Here is a 23,645-nt window from a genome sequence, read left to right on the forward strand (position 1 = left end):
TCAGTTCTAGTTCAGTTCTAGTTCAGTTCTAGTTCAGTTCTAGTTCAGTTCTAGTTCAGTTCTAGTTCAGTTCTAGTTCAGTTCTAGTTTAGTTCAGTTCAGTTCTAGATTAGTTCAGTTCTAGTTTTGTTCTGGTTTTATTCTAGATCAATTTTAGTTCTTTTTTAATTCTGTTTTCTTTTATTCTAGTTCTGTTCTGGTTTTGTTTTAGTTAGGTTTTAGTTCTGTTCTTGTTCCATTTAAAGTTTCACTAAAAATTTATATAACCAAAACTTATTTTAATTATATGTCGGAATATCACAAAAAACATCAATTTTAAATATAATTTTTTTAATACATTTATAAATTATTACTAATTTTATAATAAACATTTGTGGTTTACACTATTATATGTATATTAACAATTTTTACATTTCGATTAGAAAATTAATCAAAGAAATGACAATTTGCAATAGAAAATATCTTTAAGCAAACATTTCAATTGTAACAGCACACAAATTGCATTATTACGAATTATTCCATTCTTTAATAGTTACTTTTGCTATTATTGTTATTTGATTTCTACTGTCGAAACTAATTGATGACATTATTTTTATTGTACGAGATTAGGTTTTAATTTTTTATTTTCGTTTACGCTACGATAATAATAATAATAGTTAACAATGATTTTTGTTGGCACTGTTGTTACTGGTGCTGCTGCTGTAGTAGTAGTAGTTATGGTTATTATAAAACTTTCTATCTATCATCTGTTGGCAATTGTAACGACGTACAAGTAGTAGTACTCTCCCACATGTTTATAATAAAGAGAAATAAAATAGATAATTGTTTAAATCAAAAAGTAGAAGGTGGAAAATTCAAAATAAAAAAAAGAAATTTTGAAATTCTGTATAAAAAAAAATATTTATTGTGGGTTTATTTAAAAGTTTGTTGAAAATTTCTTATTTTTATTAAGATTTATTTATGAAAATTTTTTTAGTTAATTTCGTTTTCTTTTCTATTTTAAATACAAAAAATAACTATTAATCCAAACAGCTCTTAGACAATTGTTACAGTTTTTTAACCAATTTGTTGTTATTTTTCACAAATTGAAATCAATGGAAAGTCATGTTGACAAGCGGGCAAGACAGACAACTAAAACAGCAGTTAATAACACTTGAGTAATAATACTTACATAAACAAAAACTATACAAATCAAAAGTTATAATATATTTATAACAATGTCTACAGATCAGATGTATTTGTATAAACCTACTCCCCCCCGTCAAAAAAAATGAAACGAAAAACAAATTGGAACATTGTGTGCAATAACAACAACAAAATTATAAAACTACTTACTGACAATGATAAAATTAAACATGATGATTGTCATGATGATGATGATGGTGATAGTGGTAGCGATGGTGATGGTGACGTTGTGTATAAATGATACAGACACACAGATGATTATGATGACGATGTGTACTCAAACGTAATAGTTGAGGTAAACAAGAAAAATAGACCAAACCAACCAGCCAGTCAGCCAGTCAGCCAGTCAGCCATCCAACCAACCAACCAACCATCCAACAAATTTTATAATAATAGAGCGCGCATGGCCCAGTTTTTTTTCGAACAGCAACAACAATAACATCAAAAGCAATAACAAAATTCAATATAGTGCATTTCAGATTTGCTTATATTAATGTATTATCCCAGCAAAATCTTTTACTATTCAATAGCATTTTATGTCATTACTTTAGCAGGGTTATAACAAGAGAAATACTTAGCTTAAATAGGGGGTACACTATTCTGAATTTCAATGTTTAAAAGTAAATACTTACACATCACTTTATTTGTAATTATTTACTAAACTTCTCCTTTGTAATGCAGACGGTATATTATAGTCCTCGTGTTATAAGTTGTTTTTGCTGGGTATCTTTTTTTCTGGTTTGGATGTCAGCAAAAAAGTCTTGACTTTTAATAATAATAATAATAAAAAAGGGTGGTTATTACAGTTTTCTATTTTGTTTCCAGCTTTATTATACATTCCTTTATATACACACAGAATAAGTGTAACTTATGACATTTAAGCAAAAAAAAAAATTTTAATCAAATATTTAAAATTGGAAACATCAACAAAGGAATATGTGTGTCAATAAAATTTTCTTATCAAAATTTGTATGCAATTTCCATCAAATTACAATGTATGTATTTTTTTCCCCAAATAATAATATTTGTCTCTTTTCATTTTGCCACATAGTAATTTTGTATTTGACAGCATCTGCTGTTGAAGAGCATGATGCGTTGTTGTGTGTTTGAGAGCAGATTTTTTTGGAAAACTGCTGAAATATGCACTTTGTATTATTTTTAGGTTATTTTCTTGCTCTGTAGTGCGTAGTTCAGAGAATTTAACCGAAAAGCCTGCATACCACCCCATGTAGGCGTTAAAAGAAGTAACCTAGTAATACACATATACAAATACATACATGATGAAGATGATGGTATATAACTCTTACTCTTATATATGTTTGAGCATATATAGTTATCCCAGTTATTAGGTCGTTTGTTGGTTTTGCTGCTTTTTGCCATTCATGTGATAACATGTGATTCTCTTTTATGTTTTGTTTAGTCTTTTTTCGGTTTTAATTTCTTTTTATTTTCAAATTTTAAATCTGTTTTCTGTTTTTTGTTTAGTTTTTACTGTAGTTTTAGTTAAATAAAAGTGCAGAGGGTCTTTATCATCTATTGTAATTGGGTTAAATTTTGTTAGTCTTTACTACGGCAATTATTTTAATTCAAAACAAAATTTTGAATTGCAGTTATTTTTGGGGGGGAACATAATTTTGGGTTTTTTAATTAGCACAAGCTAAACATTCGTTAGTGTCTAGTACAATATTGAATGCATTTTTTGCATTTATATTCCAATTTATTAATTCAAGGTAAGGTTGGGATATGAAGGCTATATAAAAGTTGCAATAAAAAAAGAAACGAAGCAAAAACGGAAAAAAAGAGATCGCTCGATGATTGGGAAAGGGTATCTGAGTTAATCTACGTCATTTAAACAGTCGGGAATTCAAGAAAATACTCCTTAGGGCAAGTTTTGCTGATAAAGATAATCTTCATTCTTTGGTTAAACCTGGTTTAATATATATATTTCGTGTTTTTCAGTTATCTGTAAAGTAACTTATTATCTTAGTTTAACTGAGTGTAATTGGCCAGTTAAACTCAAGTTATAAGTGAGAAAACAAAATTAACAAAATTTGTTCCGAGTTTAATCTAACAGCAAGTTAAGCCTAGTTTAACTGATGAGTAAGAAACCCGACCTTAGTCTTCTTGCGAAACCTTGGGTCAAACAGAACTTATTGTAAATGAATACTATTCCGATAAGATAGTATACTCTCGGCTCATTGTTTCAGACCGTACACTTTAGCCAGACTACGGTTTGTAGATGACGTTACTTGCCTTGAAGATTTTGCTATAGATTTTCAATAGGAAACTTCTCGAAAGCATATCTGACAGAATTATTGAAGATTTGGATCCCGAAGATGTCTGGAGTCTTCAGGAAATTGATTTCAACAGACAGATTGGCGGACATGGATTAATCGACTTCGCTATCAATAAGGATCCAGAATATATATACTTTATATATGACAAACTTATACACTAGGAAACTTTTTTGGGAACCTTTTGATTTTGCGTGACAGAGAAAGAGACGGAAATATCCTTCATCTCTCTTGCGGTGCGGAGTTTCTTGTACTCGGAATATTGTTTTGTTTTGTTATTCCTATCATTCGTACTATTAACATATAGTTTGTGAAACAAAAGATTTTATGTGTAGACATTAAGGAAACTTCAAAAGAGAATTAAGTAAAGTTTGGACCAGGTCTAAAAGAATATAGATAAAGAGGAGACATAGGCCAGCCTATTTCCATAAGAAAGGAATGTAAGAGACACTGACTAGTTTGAAGAAATGACTAATTCCCTTGATAAAACCTAGCTGACTGTAAGGCATGTAAGTCCTGCAATCTCTCCCAATAGGAAGGTTGATTAAACTATTTGTTTCTATTATAGAATGACCTTCAAATGATTCTCTAACGATTACATGAAAGAGTAATATGGATTGCAAAGTATCAAAGTTACTTATTGGATTGCATAGAAGTAGTCAAGGACTTTGACATGGCTTTTAACAGGACATTGTTTTATTAGAACTTGGGGAGCTCTAGAACCTTTGTTTAGTTTAAAAGACGGCAGCACTGGGGGTATGGATAAATAAACCTTTTTAGCTACATATAAAACGATTGGTAGGTCAGTGGTTAATTATTTTGTTTCAGTGTGGTCACCTTGGCTCATTGATACCCAGTGGAAAAACAGTTGCCAAAATTAAGCTCTTCTGATTGTAACGGGCTGCTTACAAATTACCTAGGAACATCGTCTGCACGAGTTAACGAAGGTCCTCTCAGATAAGGACTAAACAGTTACTCCTGGGATGTCATCGGAGGAGTCATCACAACTTTAACATCATACCGTTAGATGCTTCCCCGATGCTTCTCAGGAAGGTTTATCGTATATACTAGGAAAACATATGCAGATATTTGCATGATCCATTGGATCAGTCCTCGTATACGGCAGCTTTGAAGGTTCTTGAAGGTCGCTCACCGCCTATAGCAGTCAGGGAAGAAAACCAGCCGTGGAAAACAAGATAGTTCTGGCACAACTACAATCGAAATGGAGCAACAAGCTCAATGCCTACTTGTCACGTATAGACCGTGTGTTTCCAACGAATTTCCTGTATGTTGTCAGGGTCCCCATAACATTTACCACATATCCAACTGCCCTGCGATCTAGCTTACTGTGCCTATTGTGGTAAATAGATTCTACGACGAAATGGGAAACATTGCTGGATATTTTACAATCCAAGCAATCTGGATTATTAAGTATGAAATGGTCAAAAACAACGGTGATACTTATTGGACAGGATAGTAATAGTCCAGTTACTCTGACATGGGTTTTTAATAGCACATTGTTTTATTATTACTCGGGAAGCTCTAGAAACATAGATTACAGTGTTTTAAACAAAAATTAAGGTTAATAGATTAAATTAGGAACTTAGAAACATATCAGGTGGAGATTATAGAAATGATTTTGATTAATATTTCACAAACCGAGTACCTTCATCTGCAGGGACAAAAGACACATTTTAAATTATTGCCTTTTTGTATCACTAAATACATAAATAATATTTTGTTGTTATATTCGAATTTGTAAATATTTAACCTTTGACCTTTTTCATGAGAAAAGGGGTAATTCTTTAAAAGGAAAATTTTAGAGGCAATCAAGCAGCATTATTTTTTTTCTTAAGACAAAAAGAATAAAAAAGTCTGTGGTTTTTATTTAAGGAAAATGTTTGTTTAAAAGTTTAACATTTTGTAAACTTTATTTTAGCAGCAAAACTAGTTAAATCATAACTTTATAAAAATTGAAGAATTTTTTTTTAATTTTTAATACTTTTTTTGTAAAATACTTTTTTATAAACTAGAGATTTTACAACAATTATAGTGAAACTACAAATTTAAATTATTTTCTCATAAAAAAGACATAAATAACAATTGTTTATCAAAAATTTAAATAAAATGTCATTGAAAACAACTACCAACTTACAGCAAATCTAAATAAAATAAACAACAATCAAATAACCTTTTTGCACTTTAATAACAATGTATTAAATTAAATCCATTTCATTGTAAATTTATTTATTTCTCTTTATTTTTCTTTTCTTAACAAAACTTACACCATTCTCTATGGATTTGCCTTGAAAATGATGTTGATGATACTATCACCTGAACTACTTGCTACAACAAATACTATAACTACTACAATGACTATATGCTACTTAAAACAATTTGACCACAATTTAATATTATGCTGCTGATGCTCTACTCTCTACTGTTGCTGCTTTTTTTATGATTTATTTACGTTTGTTATATTTTCTTTACTCGATGATGAATTTTTCGACACGATTTTTTAATAAAAACAAATAATCAACGATCACTTGCTGGCTGGTGCTATTCTGGCTACTAAAAACAACTAATCCGGCATTTTTGGGGCATACACACTCTTGGCTATAACAACAATGCAACAAAAAAAAATGTGACGTTCTAAAATTAGGGCAACAGAGAATATACAAAACAACAGAAACAACAAGTCAGCAAACAGCATTAATAGTAACAACAGAAAAGAACGAGTGGCAAAAAAATATAGAAAAAAAAACAGAAAATACCAAGAATAAGAAATTGTCAACTAACCAACTCAAACTAAGACAAACCAAGAAGAAATAATAAGAACCAAGGGAACAAGACGAGTGCTGTTGTTGGCGGTGTCAGTTTGTTGACGATATATATTTGCTTGTTTTTAATAATAGCCCAAAAAAATAAAAATAATAATAAAAAGAAAGAATTGTGTGAACACATCAAGACAACAAACAGTTGTTACTGGTTCCGTAATACATCAAACTAGAAGAACTATCACAAACATAAAGAAACTGAGGAGCTGAACAATAAAGCAATAGAAAAATTTCCTTTTTTTATATATACATTCATATAATCATAAATAACAGTAGACTATAAAATGGACTCGTTAAAAATATCCAAAAGTAAGTGAAATTTTATATGAAATGTTTTTGTTAAGTATTAAAAAGTTAAGGTTTTAAAGTTTTCTTAAAAATTTTAAAATATTAATTTGCCATTGTAGAAATTGTAGCAAAATACTCACTTGAATTCAATTTTAAATTGCCTCTACAAAAAATATAAATTTTGTTCTTATTTAGTACATTTTGACCGGCGTACCCTTACGATATATAAAGTTCTTTATTATATTACAAACTATCATAGATAGTAGTCCATACATTAGTCATTGAAGTCGATTGCTTTACGTGAACGCCTAACTTGACGGCATATTAAACGGTGGTCTTTTTCATCCACTGGGTGAGTAAAAAATAACAACTCACCACTATCCCTTAGTGTATCTTACACGCAAGTTCCAATTTTTGTATATGGATGAGTCTGTACTAGCATTTTGCTCTAGTACTCGAGCTATCTAATCTCAGACCATTGCTTCTTCGTTGCTTAACTTCCTAGATGTAAAATATCACTTCCGTTTACAACCACGTAGATGGGATGGCATCTGTTAAGTTGGCAACAGCACCTAGAGAAATATCCTGTAGACCGAAGTACGAATCCATCGAATAAGACGAAGTTTTGTTCTTACTCACAGGGTCATACTCTGAACATGCCTGGACAAGAATGAAAATTCAATGGTATCACTTGTATATGATACATTTTATCCATCCATCAATCAACTCAGAACACTACTCATTTATCCGACACACACTCATTTTAGGTATTCAGATGGAAGAGACCCGCATATCTCTGCATTCATCCCATATCATATACAATTGACACCAACCCATTTCCAACGCTTAGTCCCACAGTCACTCCTCTGTGTGGCATCTATTGTCTTCGGCAACAGCACAGAACTCATCCAGAAATATTGACTTTACATCAGCCTTTTAACAACCACAGCCACTACGTGGATCCCGAATTAAACACAACCAACTGACCAGCCACGACATAGGCAACTGGCCACTAGATTGTGTGGTTCTCTGGTTAGGACCCATGTCAAATCATACCAAGGACTAGCCGAGAAGTGCAGTGACATCACCAGTTTATAGTCTCGGCAGACTAGAGGTACTGGTAGCAATACACCAAGATGTGATCTTTCATCAAGAAAACATGCCCCGTGGGTGGCAGTCCATACATCAGTCATTATATAACTTTATAAACTTATATATGTATTGTTCAAAAGTCTAATCCATCAATTATCACTAGTTTGGGTTAGGTATCGAGGGCTGCTGCTTTAAAATCAGGTCACTTGGGTCTATTTAAGTTAATCCCGTTGTGTTCCCCAATGTAGTCGCAGGAGTGTGTTCCAATGTCACACTTTGCTTCTAGAACTAAACCAACTGGTTTAATTTATGAAGGATATTCTTCAGACCTATCTCAAGAAGCTTTTCTATGCCTGACAAGAAGGGCGCACCAAAGTGATGTTTCCTGATATCAATATCTGCAAAGTACATGCAATATCGTCTTATCATCTTTCTCATTATGACAACTTTTGTAGTTGTGTAAAATATACAAGATCTAGACTTCTAGGGTGCGTGCCCACGACACAGTGTCCTGTGCGCGTTCTTATCTGATCTCTTCGAAAGTCTATGAGCAGCTTTAAACTGAGAGCATCATATAGAGGCCAAATAGGACTCGAGATCTGACAAGTGATTTTTGTTTTCCCATACAGTTCATTAAGAATACATTTCTTACAGTTCGTAAGAGAGATACCAGTAAAGGCGTCGAAAGATAATCACTAATCTTCATAGAATAGTCTATAGACTAGTTCATATAATATAATATAATAATCAGCCGACAAGTCAATAGACTAGGATTACTAAACCAGAGACAAAACCATAGACAAATTAATCGACTTGACGTTAGCGTTGGCAGCAGACTGACCAATAGATTAGGCTCTAGAGTAGTCAAAATTATAGACTATGGGATATTCAACAGACTAATTCACTGAAGAGTTAATAAATTAGTCTATATATTAGTATGCACAAAATTTTATAGATTAGTATATATACTAGTTCAAAGGCGAGGTTTAATAGTCTAGAGAATAGTTACTTGACTAAACCATAGATAAGTTAGTCAATAAACTTGTCAATAGACTAGCCAATGAACTAGTTCTCAGCATAATAGTTCAGTCAATAAATTAAAACGATGAATAAGTTCATAAACTAGTGGACAGATTACGGTATGGATACGTAAGAAGAGAACTTATTAAACTAGTTCATAATATAATCAATCGTCTTATTCATAGGATATGCAATAGACTAGTGCATAGACTAGTCAATAGACCAGTCAATCGCTTATAAACTTATATGTATATACCAGTCCATAGATTAGGTTTAATAGTTAGTCAACAGACTAGCCCAATGTTCTCAGCCTAGTTAAGAGTTTAGTCCTTAGATTCATAGACTACTTTATAGAATAGTGCGAAGAATACTTCTTAAACTAGTCCATAGAATAGTCATTTGACTAAAACGTAAATAGTTAATCGACTAGTTCATAGGGTATATAATAGACTAGTCAATAGACTAGTCAATGGTTTAAAACAAAGTCAATAAACTTGTCAAAGTTAATAGTTTAGTTTAGTCCTTCCTTACTTTAAAAAAAACTTTCTTTGAAAGGTGTAAAATGTTCATGTGTATAAATTAAATATTTAATTAAATTGTAGTTTAAATTAAACAGAAATTTATTAAAATTTAAAAAAGTACAAAAAAATTCTTAATTATATAACATTCTATAAATTAACTAAAAAAACTCTAAACAATTATTACAGGTTCTTCAAGTTCGTCAACTAATAACGCTTCATCGCCCAGCACAAATAAACCAACGGCAGGACAAACCTCCTCCTCTCAAACTACAGTGCCCATAACTGTACGTTTTAATGCTGGCGATGAATGTATTGATGACATATTTCAATCGTTTCATACAACAAATACCACTAATACGTCAGCCACAAATACAGGAAGCGGTGGTGGAGGAGGCGGCGTTAGTGGTTCTACAATAGGTTCATCGAATACCAACAATACTAATATAACAGCCACTGGCGCTAGTGGTGGTGGAGGAGGTGGTGGTGATTCCCTATCAACCAGTCCTTCACAACATCATCAAAATCCTATAAATAACGTGAGTATTTTTGAACTTGCACACGACATTATCGTTTATTCCTATTATTTTATAAATTTTTTATATGCAGTTTTGAAAAAGTCTATCTATAACTATTTTTATTTCTCTGTAAAATGTTGTTAAAGAAGGGACTTTTTTTGTTCAGTTTGTTTAATGTGATTTGTCATCAATTTTTTCTCACATTCTTTCATATACTGCCACAAGGGACGGCTAGTATTTTAAACATTTTTTAATTTGCTTTTAGTTACATTTAAATATTTGTCCCAGTGACATGTTTTTATCGCGTTATATTTAAACAACTATTTCAATTTTAAATGTTTTAGTTTGTTTTTATCAAAAACGTGTTGAGTTTGCAAAATATTACTATATAATTGTGTTTTTTCTGTTTATACCAACAAATATTTCTTAAGAATGGCATGAGTCATTCCTTTACGTGTACGTACCTAAACATATATAAAAATTTTTTATGATTATTGCGAATTGGCTTTTAATTTTAAAAATAAAATAAATTTATCTATAAATAATGCGTAAAAAAGAAAAGGTAACACAACAGAATTTAATAATATTTATGCACAAATATTTTTGTTGAAAAAAAATTTTGTTTATTGTGGTAAAATATTTGAAAAGGAAATTAAAATTGTGAATATTAAAACAATAAATGTTTTGTCTCTGCAAATAGTTAAGAGCAAATTTGTTCTTCTATTAATTAATTACCAAATCGTTCCGTTTTTGCTGTTATGATATTCAATACCACTAAAGGTACAAAAGATAAGAAAGTTCAGTTCTGGTTAAATTTTAGTTCAGTTTTAGTTCAGTTCTAGTTCAGTTTTAGTTCAGTTCTTGTTCAGTTCTAGTTCAGTTCTAGTTTAGTTTTGGTTCATTTCTAGTTCAGTTATAGTTCAGTTCTAGTTCAGTTCTAGCTCAGTTCTAGCTCAGTTCTAGCTCAGTTCTAGTTCTGTACTAGTTCAGTTCTTGTTCCGTTCTAGTTCAGTTCTTGTTCAGTTCTAGTTTAGTTTTGGTTCATTTCTAGTTTAGTTCTAGATCAGTTTTAGTTCAGTTCTAGTTCAGTTTTAGTTCAGTTCTAGTTCAGTTCTAGTTCAGTTCTAGTTCAGTTCTAGTTCAGTTCTAGTTCAGTTCTAGTTCAGTTCTAGTTCTAGTTCAGTTCTAGTTCAGTTCAGTTCAGTTCTAGTTCAGTTCTAGTTCAGTTCTAGTTCAGTTCTAGTTCAGTTCTAGTTCAGTTCTAGTTCAGTTCTAGTTCAGTTCTAGTTCAGTTCTAGTTCAGTTCTAGTTCAGTTCTAGTTCAGTTCTAGTTCAGTTCTAGTTCAGTTCTAGTTCAGTTCTAGTTCAGTTCTAGTTCAGTTCTAGTTCAGTTCTAGTTCAGTTCTAGTTCAGTTCTTGTTCTAGTTCAGTTCTAGTTCAGTTCTAGTTCAGTTCTAGTTCAGTTCTAGTTCAGTTCTAGTTCAGTTCTAGTTCAGTTCTAGTTCAGTTCTAGTTCAGTTCTAGTTCAGTTCTAGTTCAGTTCTAGTTCAGTTCTAGTTCAGTTCTAGTTCAGTTCTAGTTCAGTTCTAGTTCAGTTCTAGTTCAGTTCTAGTTCAGTTCTAGTTCAGTTCTAGTTCAGTTCTAGTTCAGTTCTAGTTCAGTTCTAGTTCAGTTCTAGTTCAGTTCTAGTTCCAGTTCTAGTTCAGTTCTAGTTCAGTTCTAGTTCAGTTCTAGTTCAGTTCTAGTTCAGTTCTAGTTCAGTTCTAGTTCAGTTCTAGTTCAGTTCTAGTTCAGTTCTAGTTCAGTTCTAGTTCAGTTCTAGTTCAGTTCTAGTTCAGTTCTAGTTCAGTTCTAGTTCAGTTCTAGTTCAGTTCTAGTTCAGTTCTAGTTCAGTTCTAGTTCAGTTCTAGTTCAGTTCTAGTTCAGTTCTAGTTCAGTTCTAGTTCAGTTCTAGTTCAGTTCTAGTTCAGTTCTAGTTCAGTTCTAGTTCAGTTCTAGTTCAGTTCTAGTTCAGTTCTAGTTCAGTTCTAGTTCAGTTCTAGTTCAGTTCTAGTTCAGTTCTAGTTCAGTTCTAGTTTAGTTCTAGTTTAGTTCTAGTTCAGTTCTAGTTCAGTTCTAGTTCAGTTCTTGTTCAGTTCTAGTTCCGTTCTAGTTCAGTTCTAGTTCAGTTCTAGTTCAGTTCTAGTTCAGTTCTAGTTCAGTTCTAGTTCAGCTCTAGTTCAGTTCTAGTTCAGTTCTAGTTCAGTTCTAGTTCAGTTCTAGTTTAGTTCTAGTTCATTGTTATTAATAACTATTTAATTCCGTTATCTTCACCAGATCTAGATATGACACACATTTTCAAATACAAAAAATGCTTTAAATGTCAAGGGTGGTAATCTTCTTGGTATCTATTTTATCTTAATTTGCCAACATTTTCCTGCTTTATTTGTATCTAATTAATCAGATTGAGAAATTCCATTTAATTTATTTTAAACCAATAAAAGTAAATTTGTGTACAAATTATTAACACAATATTAGTTTATAATTTCGTGTTAATACGTAAAAATCTTCATTGTATTTGCTGTTTTTTGTTTAAAGTTTTTGTTGTTTATATTTTTAATATCCAACAACAAACCCCTAATGAAAAATTCATTATAAACAAATTGTTCAGATTGAGAAATTCCATTTAATTTATTTTAAACCAATAAAAGTAAATTTGTGTACAAATTATTAACACAATATTAGTTTATAATTTCGTGTTAATACGTAAAAATTTTCATTGTATTTGCTGTTTTTTGTTTAAAGTTTTTGTTGTTTATATTTTTAATATCCAACAACAAACCCCTAATGAAAAATTCATTATAAACAAATTGTTCAGCTACATGAGTAGTACATACTTTAAATGTATTTTTATATTTTTTTTTATTGTTATTTCTCAGTGCATACATTAAAAATACGACAGAAAACTAAAAAAAAATAATATTCTTTTGTAACTACTTGATTTTGTAGCAAGCAATGTGTATGCAAATTTATAGCAATTTTATTTTTCTCTTCATGTCTTACACTTTTCTACATGAGTATATTTTGCTGTGAATTTATGTATTTTTTTTTTTTTGCATATTTTAATGCATTTTGTGTTATATCTCTTTGTTTGATAGTGTTATATTAAATGACACAGTGGGATTTCTATGATTAGTTATTAAAAATTATGAAGTATTTATATATGATTTTTAGAATGGAATTGTCAGAAGCAATTTAGAAATTACAGTAAACAAATTTTAACTATTAGTGTGTTCAAAATTTTCTCATAAATATATATTTTCTGTAGAACAATCTTACAGTTATTTCCAACTTATTTATTTAATCTATAAGCTAACTAATTACTTCTTTACTTCTGCTTAAAAATATATAATTACTAATATTTTTCACATATTTACATCTTTATATTTATAGCCTGATGAAGTTAATACCCGTAATAATTTTCTGCAAGGCAACTTCTTTAATCGTAAAAGGTAAGTAGTACTTTCTTTATATTATTTATCATTTATGTCTTTTTCTAAATGTAGTCTCTATAAAAAGTGTCAGTTAAACATTTAGTTAAAATGTATGCATACTATTTTCTTTGAACAAACTTTTGATTGAACAAAACCTAATAAAATATATATTTTTTTAAATAAACGGGGAGAGAAAAAAAGGGGGCTTTCCTATTAGAAAATTAAATTTGTTTTTAATGTTTATTCCCTTAACAATTATTTCAATTACTAAACATGTTATATATTTGCATAGTATATCAATGATTTAATTGTCGACTTTATTAAAACGCAATGCTTATGGGGAATTTTATTTTATGTGAAATTATTATTAAATTGTTTGTTATTTTAAATTGATAACAGCAGTAGTCCAGTAACTGGTAAATTACTTTAATTTTAAAAAGGTATATATCTCCTTTCTTAAACACGAAAACATTTTTGGAATTTATACTTAATTAAATTGTTTTAGGACGATGAACAAAAACTGAACAAGAACTGAACTAGAACTGAACTAGAACTGAACTAGAACTGAACTAGAACTGAACTAGAACTGAACTTGAACTGAACTAGAACTGAACTAGAACTGAACTAGAACTGAACTAGAACTGAACTAGAACTGAACTAGAACTGAACTAGAACTGAACTAGAACTGAACTAGAACTGAACTAGAACTGAACTAGAACCGAACTAGAACTGAACTAGAACTGAACTAGAACTGTACTAGAACTGAAATAGAACTTGACTAGAACTAAAGTAGAAATGATTTTGTACAGAACTAAACTAGTACTGAAATGGAACAATGACGTATTATATACATATATTTCACAGTGATTTTAATAGGACGTTTTGTTACATGTCATGTTCTTAAAGACGAAATAACTTAACTATATTAAAATATAAAATATAATATTTCCATAAATGAAATAAAGTTGTGGAGTTAAAAAAACATAATATAAACAACTAATTCATGTTCAGTCATAATTTGTTAAAAATTAAAAAAAACGTTTTTACTTCTTTTCTCCCTATTAAAGTTATTGTCTCTGTTTTAATTATGAAACTAAAAAAACAGCAACAAAACATGGCTTTAAAACAAAAAACCTACATAATACTTATATAACAACATACTCTGTGTTCCTCGTTCTACTCCAACCGAACATCCTTTTCTATAATACCAAAAAAGGTGGGCGACAAAATGTAAATATCAAGGGTTGTTGGTAGACAGTTTTTATAAAAAAAATAAAGTACATTTAGAAATTCGAAAAAAGAAAAATATAAAAATGCATAAACATGTAATGCACTTTAAATGCAATGACGTTAAAGCAATAAGAGTGGTGGAATGTTGTTTATTTTGTTTTTATTTTGTATCTTACTCTCTGCTTCGGATTTTTTTTTAGTTGTATGTAGCAGGCAGGCGTTGTTTTTGTTGTCAACATAAAAGTCATTATCATGTACAACAACATGACTGCAAGTCGACAATAACAACAGCAACAAACGCGTCTTCGTCATCATCATCATAATTATAGTCAACGTTTTTATACCCTTCACCTTCGTGAGAAGGGTATATATAAATTTGTCATTCCGTTTGTAATTTCTATAATATAATTTTCCGACCCTATAAGGTATATATATTCTGGATCCTTATAGATAGCGTAGTCGATTAAGCCATGTCCGTCTGTCTGTCTGCTGAAAACAGTTTTTTGAGGTCCCCAGATATCGGCGAGATCCGTATCTTCAATAATTCAGTTAAACATGCTTTCGAGAAGATCGCTATTTAAAATCAGCAAAATCGGTCTATAAATAACGGAGATATGAGCAAAAATCCGAGGCAACCTCTGAAAATTTCATAAAAAAACATATTTTTTCATGCTTTGTTAAAAAAGCAACAACAACACTGTGAATTGGATAAAGATGTACATGTGCGTGTTAAGATGTATTTGGTTTTAATCAGCTGTGTATTTTTTGTATGTTTGGATGCTGTTCTGTTCTCACGAAGGTGAAGGGTATAACTAGAACAAGGAGAAAAAGCAGTAATATATTGGTAATACAGCTCATATTTGTTTGAGGGTGGTAATACAGTTTGACGGTGGTATTACAGTACAACGGTTAATATTTCTTTCTGCTACTGTTTATATTTGTTTGTGTGTATGTTATGTGTGACATGTGTGCAGAGATACAAAATAAATAAAAACTGCATTTTAAAACATACTTGGTGAAGGGTATATAACATTCTGCACAGCCGAATATAGAAATATTACTTGTTTTTAAACAAATTGTTAGCTAAAGAATGTTAAAGAGTGAAATCTTTTTTCTTAAAAACAATTTCTTTGAATTTGCTTTAGTATCTTAATAATTTTGTTATTTCTCAAGTGGACCACTTGTGGTATGAGTAATATTTACAACGTTTTTTCATCTTCTTTTAAAGTAAGTTTTTTATTTAATACAAATCTTTTACTTCACACTTTTGTCAAGAACGAGGAGTTTGTTTGTTATTATTATTTGTGATGATTTTTAAAGCTTACTGCACTTATAAGAGGAGTAGAAAAGTGACAGACGGACAAGTAGAAGAAAAGTGCAGTAACTTCTTTTATTTTATATAGAAATGAAAATAATCTATGACTGCTGCAAGCAATATGTCTAGCCTGGCAGAGGGTGGAAACAGTAAACAATAAAAAAATCAAAAAACAAAAAATCAGGCTGACAGGCTGCTGTCAGACTTCTTTTATGCATAACGTTCATATTCTATATTATTTCATTCATGTAATATTTGAAAATTTTTTTTGACGAAATGCAAGAACACAACAAATACAAAACAAACAAAACGACAAAACAAAATAACAAATCCTGTAAAAAACAAAATAACAGGGAGAGGGAGTATTTTTTTGTGAATGAAAATAAATCTAGGAGTTGCCAAGTTTCTTCTCAATGAAAGTTGCTTTCAGTTAACAACAATAGCTGTATGAAAAAAATAACTCCTTTTTCAAAATTATAACAACAGCAATAGCATAGATTTTTGTTTTGCAATACAAAGTGCAAGTAACAATAAGAAATACCTACTCCTTCCCTTTATATGTGTATGTGTGTTTGGCTAGACTAAAAACATTTTCAGGTATAATAATAAAAAAATAAATCCATAAATGCATAAAGCCTATAAGAGTTTCTTTTGCTAAAAGCTTTTAGAGATTTTTACTTTAATGCATTTTTCTGGTTTTAGTTCAAACCATTTTTATCAATGACCGATAAAGAGTTTTGTTTAGCTTTAAAATTTACTTTTACTTGGGCTATTTTTTAATATAAATAATTTTGATGGTTGTTGTTGCAACAGTTTGGCTGTGACTGGATGTTTTCCTCTGAAAAATTAATTATTATTGGTGTCATGAGATGACATTGGAAGCTGGAGAAATTGTGCAAACTCAATCGGTTTTACTGTCTGCTTCACAATATCGAAACAACATTTCCTTACTTATAAATATATTGAAAACAAAACGAAACTTTTATTTTTGTAAGAATAAAAATCTTCTTTTGCATTTAGAGAAACCGGCAGTTAGTCATCGGTTAATGTGAGTTAAGTTTGTGGGCCTATGTGGACAGTTAAGAGGCTTTAGAGAATAGCATAGTATCGATTAATGGTGCCCGAAACAATTCGTTCTTGGTAGCAGTTGAGAATACTGTATAATTCGTTCTTGGTAGTAGGTTGAGAATATTGCACCAACCGGCTCTTAATTGTGCAAGTGTAGAACGAGTTCGCCTGGATAATTGCCTCTCAATATTTGAAATCTCTGGTGAATACAGACTTTATTGCACCTGTAGCCATTAATGGCTTCTGCGACCGCGTTTTGGTGCAATGCATTTACTATAGACAATCTGACTAAATGTCTCGAGAGAAGGTCTTCCAACAAAATTTTATGGTTGGGATGGCTGATGACATGCCACCAGGGATTGCCTAGTCAGCAACACATTACTTTTCTTGACGTACAGCATCCTGGTGTCCTCGTGTAAGTGATGCACGTTTGCCAACTTGACACATCCGGTTGCCATTCGGAGTGCTCCATTTTGCGATGTATGAAAATTGTGTGTGACTGTGATAAGGGGTCCATATTGGGCAAACGTAATTAAGTATAGAGCGATCAATTTCTTTATATGCCGCAGTGGGTACACCAGGAGGAGCCAGCGATTGCTTTTAGGAATTTATTTAGATAGATAGATAAGGAGTGAGATCGAAAAATTCTTAACATACATATATGTTTATAAAAAAGAAACCACTAAACTTACAGCTTTATTTTTTTATTTGATTCAAATTATTATTACAATTTACCAAAAAAAATTTTATAGTTTTAATCACTAGTGATGAAATTTTGAACCCTTTTCGGAAACCCTTCCATTAACGTTTTTATAGTGCTTTCTGTCACTTTGCTCGAACATGTAGTCCATCTCCGTTTAAAATCTACCACACTTTTGGACACCTTTTTTGTACTCTTCAATTCTCTTTTAACAAGAGCCCGATATCTCTCCACTGGCCTTAGCTCCGGGCAGTTTGGAGGATTTGCCTCTCTTGGTACAAATACCACATTATTGTTCTTGTACCACTCAAGGGCTTGTTTACCATAGTGACAGGATGCCAAGTCAGGCCAAAAATAAGTGTACACATTATGAAGTCTTATGAATGGAAGCAGCCTTTTTTGTAAACATTCCTTGATGTAAATTTCGGTATTTATAGAGCCCGTTGTAACAAATGATTGGCTTCTTTTGCCGCAACTGCATATTGCTTGCCATACCAAGAACTTTCTGGGAAATTTTGTCTGCTTTTGGGTCCTAAACTTTTCTTCAACATTCCCTCGAGCATCAGCAACATAAAACTTTTGACCTGGAAGTTGCGAAAAATTTGCCAGAACATACGTTTCATCATCCATTATGCAGCAAGAATATTTTTTTATAAAACTTGACTTCAATTTCCGTGCTCTGTTTTTGGCCTCTAAATTTTTAGCAGCGTTCCTGTCAGGAACTTTTTGAGCATTGTATGTTTTTAAACCTGCATTAGCTTTAACTTTTCGTACCAAATAGTCCGAGCACTGAGCTAACCGAGCTGCTTTCCTACCGGATGTGTTGGGAGCTCTTTTGAAAATGCGTTCTATTTTTTTGGCTTTAGAAACATCATGTGGACCATTCCTTTTACCTGAACCAGGTTTTCTATCAACTGACATGTTCTCCCGGTACTGTTTAATAACATTGGAAACAGTTTGACGGCAGACCTTTGTATGCTTGGCCAACTTTTTGTAAGACCAAGATGGGTTTAGTTGAAAATATTTAATAATTTCAGTACGCACTTTTTTCTGGTCACTCATTTTAATCAGATTAACAAAAAAATTAATATAATTGACATTACACATAATAACTGACATGTTTTTCAAAGGTAACTTGATCAAAAAAAAAAATCAAATAATACTATGGTTGAAAAATGTAATGAAAAACGTGTGTTAAGAATTTTTCGATCTCACTCCTTAGATAGATAGATAGATAGATAGATAGATAGATAGATAGATAGATAGATAGATAGATAGATAGGTAGATACTGAGAATATGTCACACTCCCAAGACATATAAAGATCAGTTCTTTTAAAAACTCTTTAGAAGTATTTTTAGAAGTATCCCAGCAACGTTCTATAGAAGGGGTCTGGGCAGTAAAAGCTACCTTACTGGCTCACTGTTGCAACCATTCAAAAAATGTTATAATTTTACTGTGTTGAACAAATTAAAGCAAAAATTATAAAATTTTACAATTACTTTCAATTCAGAGAATAGAATGAATTTAAAATTTTCTTATAATTCATATGAAAATAGTATGCATACATCAGATAAGTAGTATTATTAACTGTGAAATTCTCCTTTAAAAATATAGAGTATTTTTAGTAATTATTATAAACTTTATATATTAACCTTTTTCCGCTCAACGGTTTGTGTGTCTCTTGTATGTATATTTAGTATAAAAAGGTATTACTTTATATTAAAAAAAATAACTCAAATACCTTTGTAAATAATGTAAAAAAATTTAAAATTTTCAATACAACATATTGAAATTGTTTCTCAAAAAAAGTGAAAAATATTATAAATTATCATTTAAAAAAAGACCGTTAAAACAAATGTATAAATGCAAACTATATATTTGTTATTCTGGGCCGTTTAGTTTAAAACTTTTTAAATCTAATCTCATTTAATAGTAAAAAAAAATTAATGTACTAATTTTTTAGAAATAATTAAAAAAAATCTAAATTAAATTGCACACAACTAATATAACTAAAGTTTTTTTTAAAATACATATTTTATTTAACCTACACACTTAATAAGTTTTTTTTTTTAATAATATTAATATTTTGTTTAATTTTAACAAAATAATATAAAGAAATTTTAAGTCTCATCAAAAAAAAAAAAAAATAAGGAAGTGTTTAAAAATAGTGAACGTTAAACTATAAAACATTTATGACAGATTTTTAAGAAAATTATGAACAGATTTACTGCAAAGTGTTTGTTACTGCAAGTGTCATCTTGTAAAGATTTTCTAAAATATTTTAGAAAGCCTTCGCTAAATTTATAATAAAAGAGCTTTTGCAAATGTTTCAGCTGTGCTGAATCTTATATACCCTTTACCAAAAAATATGCCAAAAAAAAAACACTTATAGATTTCCATTCCATAAGAAATATGTTTATATGTTTTTGGGTGGAGTTTTATTATAGAAAATTTAAAAAGTAATTTTTGAGGAGCAGAAAAAGTACCAAAAAATCCTTTCCACTTACTCACTCACGTGGTCAAATATCACCACTTGTAGAATATCGAGACTGATCTTGCAAACTTTGACAGCAGATATGATAAGGACTATTTTGTCTCTTAATAAAAACTCGATTAGGCTTCTAACTGAAATAATAACTGGGCACTGTTAGAGTGTCCCATAGAACAGCCTTTTTAAGAATTTCATGTAGGAATAACTCTCATACGATACATATTAATATACTAAACACGAGAAAAATAAAAAATATTTTTTGGAATGATCCTCAGTTCCCTACAAGCGATTGAAAATTTTGGCCATTTCCATTTCGAAAAGATTGCAGAAATTTTTTTTAGCATATTGTACTGAGATCAATATTTTCTGAGGGCCTTTTCAAAAAAATTTGTTATACTTGGATTGTTATACTTGTATACCCACATTATAGCTACTGTAGAAGCTGCTTGGACGAAGAAGAAGTGTAATTGGTACAACACCTTCTATGTGACTGCTAGCCTTATAAGAGCACTGATCTTGGTAGATCTCTTTTCCATGAACTGTACTGGCCCCTATTCTGCATTTCAATTCGAATCAAAATTTTCTCCATTTGGCAACTTTGGTATTCTGCATTTCGATTCGATTCTCCGCCACATAAACAACAACTTACAGAAACGCAGGTACGATCGTAACGCAGAATACACACGTTCGTAAAGCATTGAAACGAAATGGAATAGTTTCTTCTTTTTCTTACGATTCAGTTTTTTTGCTGGAATACTTTTTTCGATCATTGCGTAAGTGAATGCGCAAATGTAATCGAAATGCAGAATAGGTGTGACTGTTTCAAAGAAGCGTGAGTAGTTAACATGACCGTCTTTTACCAGTGACGCTGGTTTTAAGGACATAGAAAAAAAAAAAACAAGTAACAGTTAGGCAGACAATTCTATGCGTATCACAATGAGCCACGACGCCTTCGAGTGAACTCTCTTACCTAACCTAACCTAATCAACCAACCAATATTAATTATAAACCTTGTAATTAAACTACAGGTCACAAATTTAGAGATAATTAAATAAAATTTAGTATATGATATTCTATTGTTTCTCTAGCGAATCCTATTGAAAATGATTAAGATCGATCCATTATTTCACCCATCCTTCATACAACTGAACCCCGAATAGTACTTGGAAACCTTGAAATCATATTACAGGTCACAATTTTGAATATAATTCAATTTGGTACATGATCTGTATTGTTCCAGAAAAGAAGCTTATTGAAAATTTTGAAATTCTCAAATATAGCTTTTAAGCTTATAATTATATGTAGACAAAAAAACAATACAACTTATGCTATGTATACACGGTTGTTAGATCTTACAACGTTGGCAGTAAAATGCACAGAAAATGTCTAATAATGCTCTCAACTTACAAATTTTGTCTTGCAATATTTTCGGTTATGCTTTATCTGACAACGTTGCAAAAGAAAAATTGCAAGTTCAGACGATTATTAGACATTTTTTGACAACGTTGTAACATCTGACAACCGTCTATCACGGCTTTTAGTTTTATAGTGAATTGTGAACATTTAAGTTATTTTCTGGTGCGATCTTTGTATGAGGGCTAGAGTCAAGTGAGGCCCGACATTACAAAATTTGGAGGCGTCATGATTGGGCCTAAATGAGCTAAAGTTAAATGAATAAAATCCACTTAAAAATGTAAATGTCACGATGAAATTAAGGATGAATACACTTTTATACCCACGAAATTTTATGAGGATATGGGTCCACATTTATCAATAAATTGCTGTAATATATCGGAGGAATTCAACTTAAATGCTTTATTAAGAAAAATAAATCACATTTTATTCTCCTAACTAAGATCGATCCACATTTTTCCCCAGTGGCGATCCTGATATAAAGCCTTTTTTATAAAATTAGTTATTCATCAATAAATTGCTGAAATATATCGAAGGCATTCAACTTAAATGCTTTATTACGAAAAATAAATCACATTCACCCCTATCGCCAATCTTCATTTCACTTGAAATATGTTCCCTTTTCACTTTTATCGTTCACTAACTTTTTTGTCGTGAAAAAATCGCCTGTTGTAAAATTTGTTGATGAAATATGGTAAACATTGAACAGCTGTTCCATACAAAATCAACTATTTTGAATGGATTGTTCACAACAACTTTACGAATTTTCCCTTCGAGTGAAATGAAAATTTCAAGGGAACAAAAATGTTCATTTCTATTCGCGATTGGGGAGATTATAACCTCTTAACTGGTGTTTAATGTATTAAATAGTAGGCCACAACCGACTATATTTCTCTCATGTTTCTTTTTATCAAAGCAGGCACAAAATCGACATTTTTAATCAAATTTTGAGAAAATGTCTTCTGAAGTTGACTTCACTTATACACAAACAGACGGATATGACTAAATCGACTTCGAAGTCTGTAAGATAACGAAGTCGATAATTTATTGGTTGGGAAAATTATATAAAAGTTATTACAAAGTGTGAAGGGTATACAAATTGCAAAAATATTGTATTTTTCCAAAATTTTAGAAAATTTGTTTAAAGTTTCTTAAAGAACTGCAAAGTGTGGTTTTGTAGTTTGACGTTTCTATTATAATCATACGTTAGTTTCGTTAAAAAACGGAAATGAAAAATTTTGCATTATCTTGTGTGTAAAAAGTTAAAGTGTTAAAATGTTAAATATGTTTAAAACTCATAACTGAACTAAAAAAACGAGAGGAAGAAAAGGAAAATTGAAATTTAATTGAAAAAAAAAAAACAGCAACATACCATGCAACCAATATGCTAAACACTTCACCAACATCATCACTACTACTACCACAACTACCAATACCAAAAAACAACTTGATAGAAAATTTAAAAAAAACCTAATACAACGACAATTTTTTCCAAAAGGAGTCGTCTAGTTGATAAATTGCAATTATTAATGTTTTATAGAAATTTTACAAACCAACAAGCAAACAACCAACTAAAAGAAACCCATCCATCTATATACATCCGTCTATAACTTCTCTATACATTTACCAGTCACAGTCAACAAACTTCTAACAACCAAACATATGTAACTCTCTATTCAACGTAACTTACAACTCTCTCTATCTCTGTCACCACCACCAACACCACCAAACCGACAACTACAACAGCAAAATTATTTAAATTCTAAAGGAATTTTATTAATATTTTCCATGTATTTGTGTGCGTATGTAACTGTGTGTGAGTGTGGAAATTTTAATACGAGAGCTTTTTTTTCCCCAATACTAATTTTATTAAAAACAAATATAACAAAAAAAAAAAAAAAAATAAATAAAAACACCAAAAAGAGAAGTGGAAAACTGAATATAGTCAAGGATTAAATCAAATCAAAAAAATGTTCTCGTTAATATTAAAAATTTGTCAACTTTTAATATTTTTTCCACTTCTCTCCTTCTGTTTTTTTTATAAGAAAAAAAAATCGTATAAAAATTGTACAACAAATGCCACCACCAACAACATAAATAAATAAACGGAATAAGCCATAATTGATTTTAAATTAGAATTTGCTTATTTTTTTATTAACTTTTGCTCTCTCCTCTTTACACTTTTTGTCTATGTATATTTC

The 23,645-nt window shown here is 30.7% G+C and overlaps 1 protein-coding gene across 9 annotated transcripts in view; it reads left to right on the top strand.

Annotated features, from left to right (window-relative positions):
- The window catches only part of LOC111678983 (translational regulator orb2-like), a 58,325-nt gene that overhangs the window by 4,256 nt on the left and 30,424 nt on the right, over positions 1-23,645 (top strand). For 6 of the 9 annotated variants that reach the window (XM_046952342.1, XM_046952343.1, XM_023440458.2 and 3 more), the window contains exons 2-4: positions 6,142-6,625; positions 9,424-9,773; positions 13,185-13,243. In XM_046952342.1, coding sequence (XP_046808298.1) covers positions 6,601-6,625; positions 9,424-9,773; positions 13,185-13,243 — 434 coding nt within the window. In that variant the 5' untranslated portion in view covers positions 6,142-6,600. Of the gene's footprint in view, positions 1-6,141; positions 6,626-9,423; positions 9,774-10,053; positions 10,209-13,184; positions 13,244-23,645 lie in introns of those variants that run through there. The other 3 variants (XM_046952340.1, XM_046952341.1, XM_046952344.1) reach the window with 2 other exon arrangements.

The sequence above is a fragment of the Lucilia cuprina genome, chromosome 5, assembly GCF_022045245.1.
Source record: "Lucilia cuprina isolate Lc7/37 chromosome 5, ASM2204524v1, whole genome shotgun sequence".
Classification (NCBI taxonomy): Eukaryota; Metazoa; Arthropoda; class Insecta; order Diptera; family Calliphoridae; genus Lucilia; species Lucilia cuprina.